At 43.5% G+C, this 22,139-nt stretch overlaps 2 protein-coding genes across 2 annotated transcripts; one reads left to right on the top strand and one right to left on the bottom strand.

Moving 5' to 3' along the window:
* Positions 1-17,226: 17,226 nt before the first annotated feature.
* ndufs6 (NADH:ubiquinone oxidoreductase subunit S6) lies at positions 17,227-18,484 on the bottom strand. The gene is made up of 4 exons (XM_056408573.1): positions 18,308-18,484; positions 18,079-18,132; positions 17,619-17,741; positions 17,227-17,352 (listed from the first exon to the last, which is right to left on the bottom strand). The coding sequence occupies exons 1-4, from the start codon at positions 18,449-18,451 to the stop codon at positions 17,284-17,286; spliced, it is 390 nt and encodes a 129-aa protein (XP_056264548.1). The 5' UTR covers positions 18,452-18,484; the 3' UTR covers positions 17,227-17,283.
* Positions 18,485-18,618: 134 nt separating this feature from the next.
* mrpl36 (mitochondrial ribosomal protein L36) lies at positions 18,619-20,287 on the top strand. Its single transcript, XM_056409744.1, has 2 exons — positions 18,619-18,855; positions 19,823-20,287. Exon 2 carries the CDS (start codon positions 19,835-19,837, stop codon positions 20,192-20,194), a length of 360 nt encoding a protein of 119 aa, XP_056265719.1. The 5' UTR covers positions 18,619-18,855; positions 19,823-19,834; the 3' UTR covers positions 20,195-20,287.
* The last annotated feature ends 1,852 nt before the right edge of the window (positions 20,288-22,139 follow it).

The following is a 22,139-nucleotide window of genomic DNA, read 5'->3' as shown; positions in this document are numbered from 1 at the left end:
TTACATAACCCCGGGAATTAGTACTCCCTGGGGGGGCCCCTCAGGCGAGAGTGTCTAGTGATGGCCGAAACACTTAAAGACCCTGAGATCCACTACTGATGAATTGTGCCTTGTGGGATGTCTGAAGTTACAGGGTTACTTCTAAATCATTAACCTAGGATGTTACTCTAAAGATCAACAAAAGGTTACATCAATACAAAAGAATGTTATATTATAAAGCAATTTTAAAGGTCAATATATTAAGATAATAATACAATGTCACATCAATACAAACCTTATCTGCCGGATAACTTATCGTCATAAATCCTATAATGGTCACAACATTCTTGAGCCTATTCCAAGACAGTTCTCGGAATAAACAGGATTTAAAAGACAAAAGAACAAAACAATAACCCAATGTTGCATCAAAATTTTAGCCTACCGAACTAGGTACCGGTACTTTCTTAGATTGGCCAAAGGTTCAATTCAATTCAATTCAGTTTATTTGTATAGCCCAATTTCACAAATTACAAATTTGTCTCGGAGTGCTTTACAATCTGTACACATAGACATCCCTGCCCCAAAACCTCACATCGGACCAGGAAAAACTCCCAAATAACCCTTCAGGGGGAAAAAAAGGGAAGAAACCTGGAGGAGAGCAACAGAGGAGGATCCCTCTCCTAGGATGGACAGATGCAATAGATGTAATGTGTACAGAAGGACAGATTTAGAGTTAAAATACATTCAATGAATATGACAGAGTGTATGAATAGTTCATAGTAGGCATATTCCACGATGGAGACCTCCACGATCCATCAGGCAGATGGCGGTGGGGAGGAGGAGGGCGGAGTCTCAACAGGACAGTGGCGTAGTCATGAGCAGGAATTCCACGACCCAGACGATCCATCAGGCAGATAGGATCTATGCCGTCTCATAGGGTCCGATGACCCCATGAGACGAAAGTCAAAAGGACTTCCGGGAGAAAGCAGAGTTAGTAACGTGTGATTGAGAGATGAAAATTCATCCTTAAGGAGAGAAAAAGAGGAGATAGGTACTCAGTGCATCCTAAACGTCCCCGGCAGCTATAAGCCTATAGCAGCATATCAAGGGGCTGGACCAGGGCAAACCTGATTCAGCCCTAACTATAAGCTCTGTCAAAGAGGAAGGTCTTAAGTCTACTCTTAAACGAGGTGACTGTGTCTGCCTCCCGGACTGAAATTGGAAGCTGGTTCCATAAAAGAGGAGCTTGATAACTAAAGGCTCTGGCTCCCATTCTACTTTTAAGACTCTAGGAACTACAAGTAGTCCCGCATTTAGTGAGCGTAGCTCTCTAGTGGGGCAATATGGTACGACAAGCTCCTTAAGATATGATGGAGCATCACCAATCAAGGCTTTGTAGGTTAAGAGAAGAATTTTAAAAGTGATTCTTGATTTTACTGGGAGCCAGTGCAGAGCAGCTAGTGCAGGAGTGATGTGATCTCTTTTCTTAGTTTTAGTGAGAACACAAGCTGCAGCATTCTGGATCAACTGGAGGGACCTAAGAGATTTATTAGAGCAGCCTGCTAATAAGGAGTTGCAGTAATCCAGTCTCGAAGTAACGAAGCGTGAACAAATTTTTCTGCATGTTATTGAGACAAGATGTGCCTGATTTTTGAAATATTACGTAGATGAAAGAATGCAGTCCTTGAGATTTGCTTTACGTGGGAGTTAAAGGACAAGTCCCGATCAAAGATAACGCCAAGATTCTTTACAGTGGTGTTGGATGCCAGGGCAATGCCGTCTACAGAATCCACATCACCAGATAATTGATCTCTGAGGTGCTCAGGGCCGATTAAAATTACTTCGGTTTTGTCTGAGTTTAACATCAAGAAGTTGCAGGTCATCCATGTTTTTATGTCTTTAAGACATGCTTGAATTTTACAGAGTTGGTTGCTCTCCTCTGGTTTTATCGATAAATATAGTTGAGTGTCATCTGCATAACAATGAAAGTTTATGGAGTGTTTCCTGATAATATTGCCCAAAGGAAGCATGTATAAGGTAAATAAAATTGGTCCAAGCACAGAACCTTGTGGAACTCCGTGATTAACGTTGGTGGTTATCGAGGCGTCATCGTTTACAAATACAAACTGAGATCGATCTGATAAATAGGATTTAAACCAAATTAGTGCCGTGCCTGAAATGCCAATCGACTGCTCCAGTCTCTGTAACAGGATGTCATGGTCAATGGTGTCGAATGCAGCACTAAGGTCTAACAAGACCAGGACAGAGAGGAGTCCTTTATCTGCTGCCATTAAGAGGTCATTTGTAATTTTCACCAGTGCCGTCTCGGTGCTGTGGTGTTTTCTAAATCCTGATTGAAATTTCTCAAATAAACTATTATGATGTAGAAAGTCGCACAACTGATTTGCGACCACTTTCTCAAGGATCTTGGAGAGGAAGGGGAGGTTAGAGATCGGTCTGTAGTTAGCCAATACCTCTGGATCCAGAGTGGGCTTCTTCAGGAGAGGTTTAATAACAGCCACCTTGAAGGAGTGTGGTACGTGGCCTGTTAGCAGAGACACATTGATAATATCTAATAGAGAGCCGCCAATTAAAGGCAAAACGTCTTTAAGCAGCCTCGTCGGGATGGGGTCCAAGAGACAGGTAGACGTGTTCGAAGTAGAAACCGTTGAAAATAATTGGTCACGGTTGATAGGAGAAAATCCCTCCAAATACAATTCCTATTCAAACCTAGGAGCTACTTACCTCATACTTACCTCCAACTCACGCTCCAGTTATTCTCTTATTTGAATATGATTTAATATTAATTAAGACTCTCCACCTTCTGACACTCCCAATTTTGGAGTGACGGGTAGGTAGGCAGACTCGCCTATCACGGTGAGTAAGGGTTCTTGGTGTATCCACACCCCCCCTTACAGTTCTGCTTCCTGCTGGTACACACCATTCCACCTAACTTCTAAAAACCTCCGAGTCTCCACCAGCTACACTATACACGCCTAAACTTAATTTTACCCGTAATACTTACCTAACCTTAGGAGCACTTACCTTATCACTTTGATACGTCCTCGGCCTTACCTTAAGGACCTTTCTGATGATTAATTAAGGGTCTTTAGATTGACCTCTGACCTCTGAATATGAAGGCCCGAAAACTCGAACAGGAGATCCACTACCAAATCTTAAAATGAAGTAGGGGTCCAATTCTTGACCTCTGACCTCTAACCATGAATGCTACGACGCTCCAACTAGAGACCCACTACCAGATCTTAAGAATGAAGAAGGGGTCTATGGGTTGACCTTTGACCTCTGACCATGAAGGCTTGACGCTCCAACCGGAGACCCATTACGGAAAACACACCTAAAGTCCGGGTTATTAATACAATAATTACTATGTTATATTAACTCTTAACTAAAAACTTACACTTAACAACCTGTATAACTACTCGAGTTGGGACTAAATAAAAAACGGACCTCTAACACAATCAAGAATTACAATAAATATAATAGGACGCTAAAATTACGCTAGAATTAGCCTCTAACTCCTCCAACCTTCTGACGCTCCCACTTAGGGAGTGACAGGTAGGTGTGCAGACTCGCCTATCAAGGTGAGTGAGGGTTCTTGGTGTATCCACACCCCCCCTGACAGTTCTGCTTCCTGCTTGTCTACACCAACCCACTTAACCTTTAGCCCCCAATCTTTTCTGTTTGAACTTAACACACCTAAACTCGACTTACCTTTGAATCCAGCCTAAACCTTAACTCTAACTCTTACCTTAGTATTAGTTCAAAACTCATAATCTTAGCCTGAGAATTAACCTTAACTCTTTCTTAAGAGAAACTATTTTACTCTTAATCCTCAAAACTTAATCACTAATCCTTACGATCTCGGACCTGGGAGCCTTCTTTACTGTGAACAGGTATTCTCATTTTTTATAGACATACGTAGAACTTAATAATGGCCCTAACTCTTAAATCCTGCCATTTAACCTATAGGAGAATCTGACTACGTTTATTTAGCCTGGGTTAAATGATCAACCGGAAGGGGCCTGCTAAATGACATGCGTCGGCCCGTGCATTGGTCGGGGTCTCCAATCATACGCTGAAGCTGGCAGTGCGCAAGCACTGTAGGGGCCTAGGCATGGAGACCCAAAACACATACCCCGTGTGGGAGGAATCGTCTATTAAATGGCCATCTGTCGTCCAACAGAGACTCAATTACTTATCCAATCCAATCTAACTTTATTTATCTTTACTGATTATGATAAATGTAATTGATCCTATCTATGGCCCTTGACTAGGGCATAGAAATATTCAAATCCTACTAGGATCTGATAGCAGGCAGGTATTCGTCCAGCACCCTTCTCTCTCGTGCTCGAACCCTAAAACAGCTTATGGGGAAAAACTAAACATTTGCACATCGAGGTGCCATTAATGACAGGAGACAGTGAGCAGTGACAGTCGATGTTGTCTGCACACATCTTCCTATGTTGCAGTCCTAACTCTCGCTCTAATGTCTCAGAATAAAACAAATATGAACATATTTACAAAAATGTGAAATGGTGTCACTGTGTGAGACCACTTACATCGAGGGCGCTCTGAGGTCCTTGCAATGACCTCAAAGCACCCCATTCGCCTGGACTTAGTGCACTGGCTCCTGGTGGGCTCCGGTAACCTGCTCAAAGAAAAACTTAACTCTGGTTAGTTCCTTTCTTAAACATTCTCCAAAGCCACGCCATGAACTCTGCTATCCCCTCCCTGGGCGATAGTCTGCTCCTGTGAATGTGTTCTCTAGATATATTTATCTTCGCATTGAAAATGCCGGAAGGTTATGTTTTGATCGCCATTTATTTATTACCTTCGCATTGAAAATGCCGGAAGGTTATGTTTTGATCGCCGTGTATTTATTTATTTGTATGCGTGTTATTCGCAAATCTCAAAAAGTATTGAACCGAATCGCATGAAATTTGGTGGGATGATTGTTTATTATCCGGGGACCAGTTGATTAGATTTTGGGATCGATCGGGTCAAAGGTCAAAGGTCATGAACAGGTCAAAATCTTTCGCAGAACTCAAAAAGTATTGAACCGAATCGCATGAAATTTGGTGGGATAATTGTTTATTATCCGGGGACCAGTTGATTAGATTTTGGGATCGATCGGGTCAAAGGTCATGAACAGGTCAAAATCTTTCGCAGAACTCAAAAGTATTGAACCGAATCGCATGAAATTTGGTGGGATGATTGTTTATTATCCGGGGACCAGTTGACTAGATTTTGGGATCGATCGGGTCAAAGGTCAAGGTCAAAGGTCATGAACAGGTCAAAATTTTCTTGAATCGCATGAAATTTGGTGGGATGATTGGTTATTATCCGGGGACCATTTGATTAGATTTTGGGATCAATCGGGTCAAAGGTCAAGGTCATGGAAAGGTCAAACTCTTTTTTTACCATAGCACGATACATTTTTGTCCAATTGGCATGCAACTAATGCCAAAATGTTCATAATTCAATGCCCAATCTTGTGATATGCGAAGGTATGCGCTCTACCGAGTGCCCATTCTAGTTTATTTATTTATTTATTTGTATGCGTGTTATTCGCAAAACTCAAAAAGTATTGAACCGAATCGCATGAAATTTGGTGGGATGATTGTTTATTATCCGGGGACCAGTTGATTAGATTTTGGGGTCAAAGGTCAAGGTCAAAGGTCATGAATAGGTCAAATGTTCTTGAATCACATGGAATTTGGTGGGATGATTGGTTATTATCCAGGGACCATTTGATTAGATGTTGGGATCAATCGGGTCAAAGGTCAAGGTCATGGAAAGGTCAACATCTTTTTTTTACCAAAGCACGATACATTTGTGTCCAATTGGCATGCAACTAATGCCACAATGTTCATAATTCAATGCCCAATCTTGTGATATGCGAAGGTATGTGCTCTACCGAGTGCCCATTCTAGTTCTTCATGTAGGTGCTTGTTTCTGAATGTGTTAAGTGTTTGGTTGCAAAGCTGTGTGCCAGTCAGACCTGATCACTCCTCGAACGCCACATTTCGGTACCAGTCACAACTGTCTCTGCATCTTCTGCTTTCAATCTCTGACTTGAGATCATCTTTTGCTGCCGTCATGGAGAATGTACTTGAGGTCAAAAATGTGTGAATGCCTTGTTCTGTGTTGACCTCGAGCTCGTGACACATTACAGGGATCCCAGTTGCCTTGTGCAACCTGCTCACCCCTCTATGGTCTCGCTTGAGCTGTAGTACATCAGCTATCTCCTCTATCCCTCCTTTTTCTGAAACAACCTTTGATTCAGAAAACTCAAGGTGGATGCATGTTGCAGTCAACTTCTTGCTTGTTAAGGGGATCAGGTACTGAGGCTTAATATATGTAAGGAAATGTAAATGTAGAGCACAGAAATTCCTAAAAAATTTCAGATCAAAATCCCTCAAAAATCGTAAATCGATTTTTCTGAAGAAATCGAAAGGAAATTTATTCTACACTATGTGTCTAATTCAGTGGTGCCAGGGTTACGGCCCGCGGGAGGGTGAGTCGTTAGTGGAGTGGGGGGCTCTTGGCTTACAATTGGTGATCAGCCTAAGCCCTTTCCAGACAGAGGCAGAGTCGTTTGCTGAGAACTGGTGTTCAAGTTTCTTCGAATACACACGTTTAGCATCCCTCACCTCCTTCCTAAACCTGTATTTTGCCTCTACATATCCGTCACTATTCCCACTCCTGAACGCCTCTTCCTTCTCCAGTCTCAACTTTTTGAGTTTCACTGTGAACCAGGGTTTGTCATTGTTGTAACTCACCCTGGTGCGTGATGGAACACAGCTGTCCTCACAGAAGCTGATATAAGAAGTCACAGCCTCCGTGTACTCGGCCAAGCTGTCTGAAGCAGTCCTGAACACCTCCCAGTCTGTGCAGTCTAAGCAGCCTGAAGATCCTCCACAGCCTCACTGGTCCACTGCTTTGAAGTCCTGACAACAGGTTTACAGTTTAAGTTTCTGCCTGTATGCAGGAATCAAATGGACCATGACGTGGTCCGAGAGTCCCAGTGCAGCGCGGGGGACGGCGTGATAGGCTCTGCTTACTGTGGTGTAGCAGTGATCCAGAATGTTCTCCTCTCTGGTCGGGCATTTAATAAATTGTTTGTATTTGGGGAGTTCGCGGGAGAGATTTCCCTTGTTAAAGTCGCCGAGGACAATAACTAGGGAGTCCGGGTTAGTCCGTTCCACACATAGTATCTGGTCGGCAAGCATGCGTTGTGCCTCTTGCACGTTCGCTTGCGGTGGAATGTAAACACCGACCAGAATGAATGAAACGAACTCGCGGGGGGAGAAGGGTTTGCAATTGATGAGAAAATATTCCAGATCAGGAGAACAGTATTGTTGGATCGCTGTCACGTCATTGCACCAGCCACAGTTAATATAGAAGCAGATTCCTCCACCTTTCGTTTTTCCGGAGAGTTCCGTGTGTCGGTCCGCTCTGAAAAGTTGGAAGCCAGCCAACTGCAGCGCAGAGTCTGGTATTGAACCACACAGCCACGTCTCCGTGAAGCACAGTATGGAAGATAAAGAAGAGGCTAAAGAATTTTGTTTTAAAAATGAAGTAATTACAGTTACATTAGATGGGACTGTTTATGATTGTAAGGGGATAATAAGTGGTGGAATAAGTAATTATAGGGACATGGTGAGTAAGGGAGAAATAGAAACAGACGAAAAAGAGAATGAAGAAATTAGAGGGGAGATTCTTGGGTTAATTAATGAAAATTTTAGATTGGGTGTGAGCGAGGGTGCTTATTTTAGAAGTGAGAATTATAAGAATGCCAAATACGCTAATACAGACACTTTTTCTGAGGAGGTGGACGATCATTTAAAAAATGTTTCTAATTGTATCGGTTCTCTGGAAAAAACACATTCTCTGCTAAATATTTTAAAAGGAAGAAATTCTCGTTTAAATGCATTAACACAAATTATGCAAAATTATGATATAGCAAAAATGCATGAATTAAGAAAAAAAAATGGTAAATGAAAGGAAGATGGAAGAAGAAATGAAAATTAAGGATATGGAGAGAACAATAATTATACAGGAAAACGAAGAGATAGAAGAATATAACAAAGAAATAAAAAAGCGAAGGAAATTTATTGAGGTAGAGATAAGTAAATTTAAAGATTTAAAAGAGGACAGGGATGCAGATGTTTTGACTCACGAGGTAAGGTATGAGTTAAAGAAAAGACTGGTTAAGTTGGAGAATAAGAAAGTGTCTGAGAACACTGCAAAAATTAAAATCAAAGTAAGATAAAATATCTCAAATTAAGGCAATCTATGCTTGTTTTTTGACTGAAGATATTTCTTCCTACAAGGCAGTTTTCATGTTGGAGCATTTCACTTGTTTTAAGTGTTTTAGTCCTTAATTATCTTAATAAGGTATTACAACTTGTTAATGAGATGTTATTACTTGTTTTGAGCAAGTTAACGCTTGAAACAAGAATTGACATAATCATAAGGCTGTTTGGTCAACACTGACAAGTACAGAACTGCTTTGTTAGTCAGACTTTCTTATTTCAAGCTTCCCATCCTTTCCATCTCTTTACAAATTAAAAACAGATAAAAACTCAATGAAGTTTATTGTTTTTGTCAACACAGCGGAGCAATTATGTTTTCCTAGACCAAATACAGAACACAATTGTATATAATAGACATATCTGGGGAACACACTGAGTCATTTGAACTGTTGTGCAATTCTATTCTATCTTCTAGATGGTATTTTACTTGTACGTTGGAATCAAAAGGAAATATGTTTTTCACCAGTCCAAATTCTGACATATTACATTCAGTACTTTGGCGTCTATACCTTCGATGACGTCAGTGAGCAGATCTGTCATAGATTCCCTCTTCAATAAAAGATAAATGTGAATTCTCAAGATCAGAGAAAAAGTGTACTTTTATCAATTCATAAAATGTACATCAACTACAGCACTGTCAAATATTTGTAATCAGAAATGATAATGAATAAATTAAAATAATTTCTGACACACTAACATCTTTTTAAACACATGCATACACACACACACACACACACACATTACTCAGCCAACTGACCCGTAACCTCCTAATTGTCTTTCAAATTAACCTTACATATTATATTTACCTAAATATAATACGTTGAGGTCATGGGGTGAAATCACCTACAAAACCTTCACAAGAGTTTCCTCTTGCAAGATGGCGCCGTGCCAACGGCTGCCTGTCGCAGTAGCTGCCCATATGCTTGTTATTTTATTGTCTTTCTTTCCACTTTTCCTCTCTTTCTTTTCCTTTTCTTTCACGTTGGTCTAAGTTACGGTCGGGCAATGGACCGTCACTACTTTTTTCGAAAACTTTTCCCGTGGCTTTTGTTCACTTTGTCGTGAGTATCGGAGAGCCACAGCAAACAATGACTGGGATTTCCGTTGTTTACTCGCGCGCTCAGCTGATTGCGCTGTGCAGGCCGCAGCTTCTGCCTGGAGACAGACCTGTGATCCCGGTGGATCTACGGAGAAGGGCTCGCGGCTGCAGGTCGGGTGCCAAGAGGAGGGCTAAAACGAGGAAATACAAACTCTCGGTACCGGCGATCATAACGGGGAACGTGAGGTCTTTGGCGAATAAGACGGATGAGCTCGGCGCGCTGGTAATGACTGAGAGGATCTTCCGTGAGAGCAGCCTCTTGTGTTTTACTGAGACGTGGCTACACGCGGACTATCCGGATCACAGCGCGTCCGTGCCCGGCTTCAGGACTGTTCGGGCGGACAGAGACGCTACACTGAGCGGTAAGAAGAGAGGGGGCGGGATCGCTGTTTATGTGAATGAACGGTGGTGTAATCCCGACCATGTGTGCGTGAAGGAGAGCTTCTGTAGCCCAAACATTGAACTACTGGCTGTGGGGATGCGCCCTTATTATTTGCCGAGGGAGTTCACGTCCGCCATTGTGGTTGTCGTGTACGTGCCACCATCAGCTGACGCTGAGGAAGCTGTGGACACCATCCACTCCACTGTGTCTGCTCTGCTGAATCAACAGCCTGGAGCATTCATGGCTATCACTGGTGACTTTAACCACACCACATTGGATAAAGCTCTGCCAGCCTTCCATCAGTATATAGACTGCCCAACAAGGAACAATACAACTCTGGACTTGCTGTATGCTAATACTAAGGACGCATACAGCGCCACTGCCCTTCCCCCCCTCGGCAGGTCTGATCATGACCTGGTCCGGCTGACACCAGGTATGTTCCTCTGGTGAAGAGGCTGCCGGTGACCACCAGGACTGTGAGGAGGTGGTCTCTGGAGGCTAACGACGCTCTACAGGACTGCTTCGAGTCATCGGACTGGGATGTGCTGTGTGGACCGCATGGGGAGGACATCAACAGTATGACCGACTGCATCACGGAATACATCAAGTTCTGTGAACACACCACCATCCCATCACGGACTGTGCGCTGCTTCCCCAACAACAAGCCCTGGATCACCAGGGACCTGAAGGCGCTTCTTAACATGAAGAAAGCTGCTTTCAGGTCTGGAGACAGGGATGAGCTGAGGAGAGCCCAGCGCAACCTAAAGGTGAAGCTCAGGGAGGGCAAGGACTCCTACAGGAGGAAGCTGGAGGCCAAACTCCAGCTGAACAACTCAAGGGAGGTGTGGTCTGGGATGAAGCAGATAACTGGCTTCAAGGTGGGAGGGAGACAGCCAGGGGGCTCCCTGGAGAGGGCCAACCAGCTCAACTGTTTCTTCAACAGGTTTAGTTCACAGCCCCCCCCCCCCCCGTCTCCTCCACACATCACACCTCCCCCTCTGTCCCCCCTGTTGAGCTGCACATTCACCGAGCCCTCAACAACAATGGGCTCCTCCACCCTCCCCCTCTCTCTGTGACGACTGACCAGGTGAGAAGACAGCTGGAGAAACTACACCAGCGCAGAGCTGAAGGTCCTGATGGCATCAGCCCCAGTGTCCTAAAGACCTGCGCCACCCAGCTGTCTGGTGTCCTGCAGCGCCTCTTCAACCTCAGCCTGAGGCTGGGGGAAGTCCCGGTGCTGTGGAAGACGTCGTGCCTGGTCCTGTCCCAAAGAAGTCAACACCATCTGGCCTCAACGACTACCGACCGGTCGCCCTCACCTCCCATGTGATGAAGGTGCTGGAGAGGCTGGTCTTGGCCCACCTCCGGCCGCAGGTGAAATCATCGCTGGACCCTCTGCAATTTGCTTCCCAGCCTCATGTGGGAGTGGATGACGCCATCATCTACCTGCTGCAACGAGCTCAGTCGCACCTGGATGGAACCGGTGTCTCTGTGAGTCACTTTCTTTGACTTCTCCAGTGCATTTAACACCATCCAGCCACTGCTGCTGAGTGAGAAGCTGCGGGTGGCCGGTGTGGACGCGTCCACCATCTCCTGGATCACTGACGACCTCACAGGCCACAGCTTGTCAGAATGGGCCGTGTGCTGTCTGGAACGGTGGTCAGTGATGTTGGAGCCCCACAGGGAACTGTTCTGTCTCCCTTCCTCTTCACCCTGTACACCAGTGACTTCCAGTACAACACGGAGTCATGCCATCTGCAGAAGTACTCTGATGACTCTGCAGTGGTCGGGTGTATTAGGGATGGACGGGAGGAGGAGTACAGGGCAGTGGGGAGTGACTTTGTAAAGTGGGCCGATGAGAACCACCTGCGGCTGAACGTGGCCAAGACCAGAGAGATGGTGGTGGACTTCAGGAGGAAGGCGACAGCTCCTACACCTCTGAGTGTCCTGGGAGTGGACGTGGACATGGTGGAGGAGTACAAGTACCTGGGCGTCTCCATCGACAGCCGACTGAACTGGAAGGCCAACATCAACGCTGTGTACAAGAAGGGGATGAGTCGACTCTTTTTCCTGAGAAAGCTTCGATCCTTCAACGTGTGCAGCAAGATGTTGGAGTTATTCTACCAGTCGGTTGTGGCCAGTGTGCTGCACTTTGCCATTGTCTGCTGGGTGAGCAGCATCGGAGCCGGTGACACCAGCCGTCTCAACAAACTGGTTAGGAAGGCTGGCTCCATCATCGGCTGCCAGCTGGAGCACCTGGAACAGGTGGTGGAGAGGAGGACGTTGAAGAAACTTGTGTCCATAGTGGACAACCCGGACCACCCTCTCCACCACCTCCTACAGGGACAGAGGAGGACTTTCTCCAGACGTCTCCTCACGCTCCGCTGCCACAAGGACAGATACAGGAGAACATTCCTGCCAACGGCTATGAGGCTCTACAACAGATCACCTCTTGCCAGATACGAATATTTACACTGTTGATCTGAACTTCACACATTTCATTTATTTACACTACACACATACACACACTTTGCATTTTGCACACTGTCTATATTTAATATTTTTATATTTAATTTGTCATTAGTATTGTGTATGCATATATGTTGTATATATACATATATATTTTACTTTGTATACTTCTTGTATACATCTATATCTTTCACTTGTATACATCTATATCTTTCATCCCTGTTTTTTATATTTTGTTTTATTTTTTATTCTTGTGTTAGTTTATTGGTGCTGCTACTGTTACGACAAATTTCCCCTTGGGGATTAATAAAGTATATATCTATCTATCTATCTGTTAAATTGTTAAATCGATGCCACTTCCACCTTGGCTCCAGATATAGCCGCAATCAGCGATGCGTCCGTTTTCATTAGGCGGCTTTTGACTCTGTCGACCTGGGACCGCGAAGAAAAATACACCAACGCGCCAAAAAGGCCTCATAAAAATGAACTCATTAAGTAATTTTGAGTGATGTCACATCTTTTATCTACTCCAGTGAGTATTTAATAACATTAAAAAAATATACATTTGAATAAACAGGGAAATAAGGCGGGCATCGAGATTTAACTTTCAATTATTAATGAAAAGTTCACACATTTGAGTACTGGGAAAAACAAATTTTTACGTGACACGTTCTAAAACAAAGCGTGACAATAAAAGAGTGGAGAAGTCAGGCTTTCTTTCTCTTTTTTTTCTTTCACCCCCCTCCTGTTTTTCGATTTAGGAACAGTGATAAAGTATTCATCAGAACAGAGGAGGGATCAGCGTTGGTGTTGGTGTTGGTGGAGGCGTTGGTGGACGTGGAGGCGTTGGCGTTGGTGGAGGCGTAGGTGGATGTGGAGGCGTTGGTGTTGGTGGAGGCGTTGGTGGAGGTGGAGGTGGAGGTGGAGGCGTCATGGAGGATGCAGCAGGGCAGTCTGATGGAGGTGGAGGGTTAACAGGTGTCAGGCTCTCTGTGGTCTCCCTCCAGCCGGTGGAGACCTCGTCGTCTCCTGAGGAGACTGAACAGTGAGTAGATCCTCAGTTTGAACATCACATCCTCTTTTTGTTTTATTATGGTATTTATTATTATTTTATCATGTGAGCGTTTTACTACTAAAATACTATCTTCAGATCTCAAAGCTGTTCGTGCAAAACAATGAACTTAAAACTACCAGAACAGATGTTTGGTCCCTCCAAGGAGCTGGAACCACAGACTACGTGTTTTAAGATATACATATATATATAAATTTATATACATATTGTATACATACATATATATATGTACACATATATATATTGTGGCATCACAAGGGGACAGGTACTGGAGGGATACTATTTTCCCACTCGATTACAGCGGCCACCTGACAAAATGGCCGCTCAGTTGAAAACTACAGCTCCCAGCCTGCCTCACCACTCACCCAGCTGCAGGTGTTTAGGACATCTAATTGAGGCAGGGCTGGGAAGCTTAAGAGGAGACAGAGGGCAGAGCACAAGGAGGGAAGGAGCTGGACAAGCCAGGAGTGGAAGGGCCTCCAGGACAAAGAGAAGCCCACAAGAACGACCAAGAGGAGGACTTTGTGAAGCGGACTTTGCTTCCAGATAAGTTTTGTTTAAGGAACCTTTTTCTCCCTCCCTGGGACGCTTTTTGTTGAGCAATGGACTTTTTCTTATTTTTGTTTGAATGAATAAACCTTCCTGTTCATTTTAAACTTCACCTTTTGCCTGTTTTTACTCCTCCCGTGCACTGCCCCACCCTAGACGGCACTAGGGACAGCCTGTGACGTGACAATATATACATATATATATATAAATAGATGTATACAATATATATATGTATATACACTACCGTTCAAAAGTTTGGGATCACTTAGAAATGACTTTATTTTTCAAAGAAAAGCACTGTTTTTTCAATAAAGATAACATTAAATTAATCAGAAATACACTCTCTACATTGTTAATGTGGTAAATGACTATTCTAGGTGGAAACATCTGGTTTCTAATGAAATATCTCCAGAGGTGTATAGAGGCCCATTTCCATCAACGATCACTCCAGTGTTCTAATGGTACATTGTGTTTGCTAATCGCCTTAGAAGACTAATGTCTGATTAGAAAACCCGTGCAATTATGTTAGCACAGCTGAAAACAGTTATGCTGGTGATATAAGCTATACAACTGGCCTTCCTTTGAGCTTGAAGTTTGTAGAACAAAATTAATATTTCAAATATTAATCATTATTTCTAACCTTGTCAATGTCTTGACTATATTTTATATTCATTTGATAAATAAAAGTGTGATTTTTCATGGAAGACACAAAATTGTCTGGGTGATCCCAAACTATTGAACGGTAGTGTATATATATGTGTATATAATATATACATGTGTATATAATATATACACATATATATTTATATATGTAGATAAACGTGAACTTTTAAATTAGTGGAGGTGTTTGAAAAAGTACAATTAAAAAAGCAAAAAACTACTGTCAGAGCTCAGAATATGACAGATTTCTTTTTGGGGGCATTAACCTTTCAACACCCCCCCCCCCCCCTCCTTCTCCTCATACCCCACCAGACATCACCTATCTCCTCACCTTCCTTGTTTCCTTTCCTATATCCCCACATCTCTCCCCCACTCGCGCCACTCAAAAGTCAGGTCTGACACGAAGGCCCTGATCCCTGGGCCATATGTGATTAAGCCCCCCCCCCCACACACACACTCAGAAAAGTTATCTTTTTCTCTTGAATCAATTATTCCCATCCGGTCTCTGTTGGACTTTTTTCTTCTGCTTTCAGATGGAATGGAACTTCAAAATGACTCCTCTCTGCACCCTCAGTCTGACACCTATTTCCTTTCAACACACACACACACCGGGGGCATGCATATATACACACAGTTCCAAGTCTCTTGCGTCTTGTCACACACACTTTGGTTTCCTGGGGCTATCAAAGTGGTGAGTGCCAAACTCTCTCTCTCTCTCTCTCTCTCTCCCTCTCTCTCCAAAAAAAGAAAGAAAGAAGCTGTCACATGTCGCCATGAGGTTGTGTCTCGCTCTCCCTCCCCGCGGGGTAAACCCTCGGAGCTCCTGGCACAAGTACAAGCCATTATTTCCGTGGTAAAAGGTCAGAAGCTCTTGTCACCTGACTCTAAAGTGGAGCCGAGTGGAGCCGCCCCCCCCCCCCACACACACACACATGCGAGACATTGACCCAAAGGTCACTTTTTTGTTTTTGCCTGTAGATTTGAGGAGGGCCGGGGCTGATCCCAGATCTGCCCGCATGAGCCCCTCCCCCCCCCCCCAGACACGAAGGTTCAGATAATTGGCTGCGGGGGGAAGAAGCTCCATAACGAGCCGGAGGGGTCTCTGTGTGTATTATGACACATCTTCAAGGAGGGATTTTTTTATTTTTAATAGGGCAATTAAGGCGACGTGAGAGGACGTTTCCTCTTTCTGGAGTGATTGTTGTGGAGCGTTTAGAGGAATTCAAATGGCATTTAAACTCCATCATCTGTGTGTGGCGAGTGGAGGAGGGTCTCCACACCATGACGGGTCACATCATGCCTATAAGAGTTGTATTTAGCAACTTATTATCTAATATCATGAATGTAAGAGTTGTATTTTAAAACGTATTATCTAATATTATGTGTATAAGAGTTGTATTTAGCAACTTATTATCTTATAATATGTGTATAAGAGTTATATTTCGCAATTTATTATCTAATATTATGCTGAAAGGAAAAAAAAGTGGATGACTGGATGTAGCCATACCACCCCCCCCCCCTCCTCCCCCCTGTGGAGATTTGACAGTTTAAGGTTGGACTCCAATGAAGAAGTCTACGTGCGCAAATTGGCCGAATCCAAATTCATCATTCTGGACTTGACATATATATATATATGATGTTAAAGAATATTCTATCACGCGGGGCCTGATGCATTTAAGAGCAGTGAATAATTAAACAGCAGCAGTTAAATCCAGCACACACACACACTGTTTAATTCAACGCAATTCATATGCTCAGTTTCATCTGAAGATTTCGCCCTGGGGCCAAAAACCCACAAACCCACCGAGCGGCCTCTGAACCGCTCAGACTCACAGACCGCAGGACCCCAACCCAGGCAGGCTCTCATGACACTGACCCTCTCTCTCTCCCCACAAAGTGGTCTGCCTATAGATGAGGTTAACTACAGCATAAGCCTCACTTCCAGGAGTCACCGGGGCCAATTACATCATGACTGCTCTTCCCCAACCTGAGCTCCGCGGTGTGGCAAATGCAGTTCCACTGGCCGCATCACTCGGAGGAGGAGGAGGAACGAACGAACAGGCCTGTGTGGGCTGCCTGGAGCCAATTTGGCATGCAGAGAGAGGGTCTGGAGAATAAAGCCGGATGAAATATATATATGATCTTCTCTTCAAACATGTATTGTTCCGGGCTACTGTGTCTCATCAGCCCCCCCCCCCCCCCGTCCTCCAGGCGTGTTGGCAGGGCGAGGACTCCCCGTCACTCGGTGCAGTCGGATGCGCCAGGAATGCTAAGGTCCTCTCAGGAGCTCCTCACAGTAAGCAGGGAGAGATGAGTGTTTCCTCTTCGATTAAAAAAAGGCAAAAGTTCAAAAGCACTGCAATCAGAATGTAAACAACAAAAATCCTACTCATGCCGTGCAACTTTCCTCAGCTCTTATTATAGTTAAATGCAAATGTAATTGTGTTGCATGCAAATAAACAAATACCTTTCGGTTTCTGTAAAATAAGCTAATGTAAACGTGTATGTCTCTCTCTCTCTCTTTGTAGCACCAGCCTAAAGCCTTCTGCAGGACACTGCTGCCCTCTGCCGGCCACAGAAGGAACTGCAGCCAGGCACCCAACATCCCAGAGTTATAACAACCAGTCCCAGAGAAATGGATTGGATCACACACACACACACACACAAGAACGCACTCTCAAGACGACATATAATTTATTTATTTATACAGAGAAGCAAAGGCAGGGGACATGTTTTAGTGGTGATGCTTATGCTGGAACTGTAATCCACAATAGCCACAAGTGCCCACTTTAGTGTCTTTGTCCTGGAGAAAAGAGAGACACCAATGACAGAGTTAGTATATATATGATTAAATTAGGATAGGTTGCACAATACGCCGATGTAAAGATACTCAAACTACAGAAAATATTACAGATCGTCTCATTTCCTTATTCTCTGAGTTAATCCCAATTAAATAAACACAATTAGACCAAAGGAACACGTGATTTACAGGGCAAAGTATTAGCTGCTGATCAAATATATGCACGCCCTACAGATGACATCATCGTATGAGGAGGTGCCGGCTCTTACCAGGTTGATGTAGACTTTGGGGTGACCCAGGGCTCCTCCGCCTCCGTCACAGGACACCACTCTGGCCTCCACGCCGGTCACCGGCTCCTCGGCCACCAGTTTGATGGCAAAGTTTGTGTTGACCTTGACACGAGCGATGACATCGTCATTGTGGGGGAAATAAAACCAGGTTGTTTTTGCACGTTTTGATTACAGTGGTTATTGCTCTGGTGTACATACAGGTTTTTTTTTTAAAGGGGTCAAATGGGATTATTTTTTTATGCAAAGTGTTTGTTTTTTTCCTTAAAAAAAAGAAAAGTAAATGTACTGAATTTGGTTTCAATGAATGCGTGTGGGAATATTAACGAGTCTGCACATTTGGTGACGCAATAAGCACAAATGGTGTACATAAGCTCATTGTTTTCATATTTCTAACCGCATCTCGATGTGCTGACATCGCTTCATGGAGATCTTAGTTTACCTCCTTCTGTCTGCCAACGAATCTGGCTCTCCTGGGATCATTTGCCTCAAACGCCTGAGAGAAAAACACCGTTACGAATTAACATTTTAAGCATTTTCAGCATCGTTTTGTGGAGGAGGGGCAAGAAGCAAATGCATCATAGAGCGATAGAGGAGCTACATCGACGCTATGCTAAGCTAACGTCAGGGCGTCCGGTAAAAACATTGAGATGAATCCCGTTCCAGCTCACCTGGCCGGTGTGGGTGATGGTCTCGCCGGTGCTGGACACTTCCAGGCTGTAGCGACACACAGGTGCAGCGGTCAGCCTCAAGGGCGACGCGAGCACCTTCGCGTTTCTACTGAAGGACAGAACTCTGCTCACCAGGGCGGCCATGTTTACAACAGCCTCTTTTCCCAGAATGCCTTGCAAAAGAATATTATATTGATTTATTTCGCTCTATGTTTTGCCTGTCAGGCTCAACGCACTACCTCCTTCAAAGAGCTTTCCACTTAAATCCTAATATTTCTGTACCTGTTGTACGAAGGTAACATTAAAAAAATTAAATGTGGCTACTTTGGAGTTTGGACGGAGAAAGGAAGACGATATTTTTGCCGAAATCAGGGCGGGGAACTGACTGAAAAGCCAAACAGAGGGCACAGAAAACCCACCATACTCTCAAACCGGAAGCAGTTGTATCCTCACAAGCAAGAACAGAAACACGGTCGAAGAAGGGGCGATTAATCCGGAACATTCAGGGTCACATCCCCCGTTTTTAATCACCTTGGGGTTCCTAAAAGGTTTGTTAACTTTCTTTGAATGTATATATTTGCATATGGGTTGTTTTTCAATGCCCGCTATGCGCGTGTCGGCTCTGTCACGCGCGTCTCCTCGGCATGTTGCCTCGCTCGCGCTGCCCTCATGAGGCTCTGCAGAGAGTGAGCTAGATATGTCGATTGTCATGATATTAATTCGCTTGGTGAACTATATCATGATAACTGAGGACCCACACAATACAAATAATTGAGTTAAAGCTACAGTTATAGTTTAATGTGTCTGTTCTTTTTGTAAAATGTACAAAACATATTGAAAAATATCCACCCAAAGACATTTAGTTTAATATATTAATACATATCGGAGAACTGCAGGACATCTCTAAATGTTAGAGGCTGAACATTTGTTTTCTTCTTTCTATTTACCATTTACTTTCAGGATCAATCTATTGTCTAAACATGTGGATGTTGTTTTTCCTGTCACTCCACTAGTGATCATTACAGCTATAATTTGAATGTGATGGAAAAAGCTGGTTATTCAATGTTTATTTATCCTTAATAAGAGTTATTTGAGAGTACAACAGAAAAAAAACTAGAACGGGCACTCGGTAGAGCGCATACCTTCGCATATCACAAGATTGGGCATTGAATTATGAACATGTTGGCATTAGTTGCATGCCAATTGGATAAACATTGACCGCGCTATGGTAACAAGAAGATTTTGACCTATTCATGACCTTGACCTTTGACCCGATCGATCCCAAAATCGAATCAAATGGTCCCCGGATAATAACCAATCATCCCACCAAATTTCATGCGATTCGGTTTAATACTTTTTGAGTTATGCGAGGAACACGCATACAAATAAATAAATAAATACACGGCGATCAAAACATAACCTTCCGCATTTTCAATGCGAAGGTAACCAGACCCATCGCAACCTGAAACTGAGCCAAAGTATGTGAATATTAATTTTCACGGTCCCCCTGTGCAGCCTTCGGCACCGATGGCGTCCCTCCTCTTGAAGCACCTGGCTGCCTCCCTGACCCGCCAAGTGGCCCAGATGAGCAGGTTAAGTGCAGCTGGTGCCTTCAGGTGCCTCTCCAGCCTCACCTCGGCTCACCGCTCGCCTCTCTCGGCATCCACCGGCGTCGGCTCCTTCCAGCCCCTCTCGCCCGGCTCCTCCTCCTCCTCTCGCTCTCTCTTGGGACAGTGTCGCCATCTTCCCTGCATCCAGCCCTCCGCGGGGATGAAGACCAAGTCGGCCCTGAAGCGCCGCTGCAAAGACTGTTTCATTGTTCGCCGGCGGGGGCGTTTGTTTGTGTTCTGCAAGACGCATCCGAGACACAAGCAGAGGCAGGGCTGAGAGCCACGGGCGAGCAGTGAGAAGACGGCTCTGGAGAAGAATTGTGATTTTATTTTATTTTTGGGGGAAAATAAAGTGTTTGGCTGAAGAATTTCCATGGCTTTTTCACTTGAAAATACTTTCTCAAAAGCATCATAATCTTCCACAACATTTGAACATATAGGAAAATAAGTTTAATTAAATTGAGCTTCCGAAATGTATCGTCGTGGCTTTCTCCTCGTAAAATAAAGGCCTAGATAGTCATTTAATGGTGTTTTTTCACATAATCAGGAGTTTAACTTCAAATGAAATAAAATGCATCAGTTTCTCTTTGGATCATTTCCCAGTTAAATTATTAGTAATGTTTTTATTTAATTGAAATGTATTTAATTTTTGTATTTAATTTTCCACATCAGTTTTTTCTTTGGATCATTTCCCATTTTATTTATTAGTCTTCTTTTTATTTTTTATTTAATTTCCCACGGCATCAGTTTTTCTTTGGATCATTTCCCATTTAAATTATTAGTCATTTTTTAAATTGCATTTAATTTTTTTCTTTTATTTTCCGAGGCATCAGTTTCTCTTTGGATCATTTCCAAGTTAAATTATTAGTTATTTTTTTCATTTAATTTGTTCTCATCCATTTAGACAATATGACACTTGGTTATCTAAAATCATTTGAATATTTTTTTTGGGATGGCATAAAAAGATAAATAACTTTTACTCACACACGATGCTATTTTCAGTAAGATTCCTTTGCATCGCGCCTCCACCAGAGGGCGCCAGAGCCCGTTTCTGCATGAAGACATCCATCCTGCAGAGGGAGTAGCAACACGTGGTCACCTTGAGGCCCATTTTTCTAACCCATTTGCATCCTTTTTGTAAGTTTTCCAAAAACCTCAGGTATCTTCACCATATGGACTCTAAAAAACCAACAAACACAAGATGTTCATCCTACTAGGGACCGGTGGTTTCCGTCATTGTGTCACGCACACAACGCACACGACTTTGTTGAAGGCTCGTGACAATGCACTGCAGGCATGGACCGCTGACTGGGATGACGGTTGTTGGACAACAAACACACCCAACCCGCTTGAATCGCTCCGCTGAAGGTGAGTGTGTACTGATGGAGGAGCCGCGGAACAACAACTCTTTGAGGGTGTTTGTATAACCAATTTCCACCAGGATGGTATAATGGAGTCAGAATTTCCCTGGAAACAAACACAGTCAGGGAAAATCACGCAGAGAGTTTTACCCAGAATGCAGCATGAAGTAGAGAAACACTTTAATAAAAGTGTGTCGGTACGTAGGCGTCATTAGAAATCATCCCAAACATCTCAAGCATGCATTCCACAGTCAGAGGGCTCTTATCGGCATCTTACTCTTTGTTTATTATCAGTGTGTGTGTGTGTGTGTGTGTTACTGAGATGTCCACCCCTCTTCAAAAGGTTTATGATGTTATGTAAGGAGGAGCACTTTGGGAACGATACTGCTCATGATGAGTAGTAAACCACCATCTCCAGGGCTTTTTACGTTAATAATAAACTATTCTGAGTTTACGGGGCTAAACCTCTTACGGGTTTATAGTTTTGTTTGTAATGAGTTTAAATAAAAGCTTCTTTTTTTTAGCCTCTTGCTGTCATAAGGGAACTTTATGTGACGAGGACGTGGGCCAGCAGGGTTTCAGGTGTGGTTGTTGCCTTCAAAATAAAAGCTTGTAGTGAGCGCGTGGACACTTAATGCATATTTCAGGTTATAACACAATAACACTTTATGTTTCAACTCCACATGTTAGAGGAATATATCCCACATGTTCAGAATAAGCACATTTCGGATTTGTAACCATACTCATCGATACATTTTTTTTTGCATTATAGACTTTCATTCATAATTCTAATTTTATATTTTTATATTTTTTCAAATCAATATTTCTGCTTTATTTATGCTGACTATTTATGCGTGCAAA

Source organism: Pseudoliparis swirei, chromosome 1 (assembly GCF_029220125.1).
Source record: "Pseudoliparis swirei isolate HS2019 ecotype Mariana Trench chromosome 1, NWPU_hadal_v1, whole genome shotgun sequence".
Taxonomy (NCBI): Eukaryota; Metazoa; Chordata; class Actinopteri; order Perciformes; family Liparidae; genus Pseudoliparis; species Pseudoliparis swirei.
This window is presented reverse-complemented; position numbering and strand designations above follow the sequence as displayed.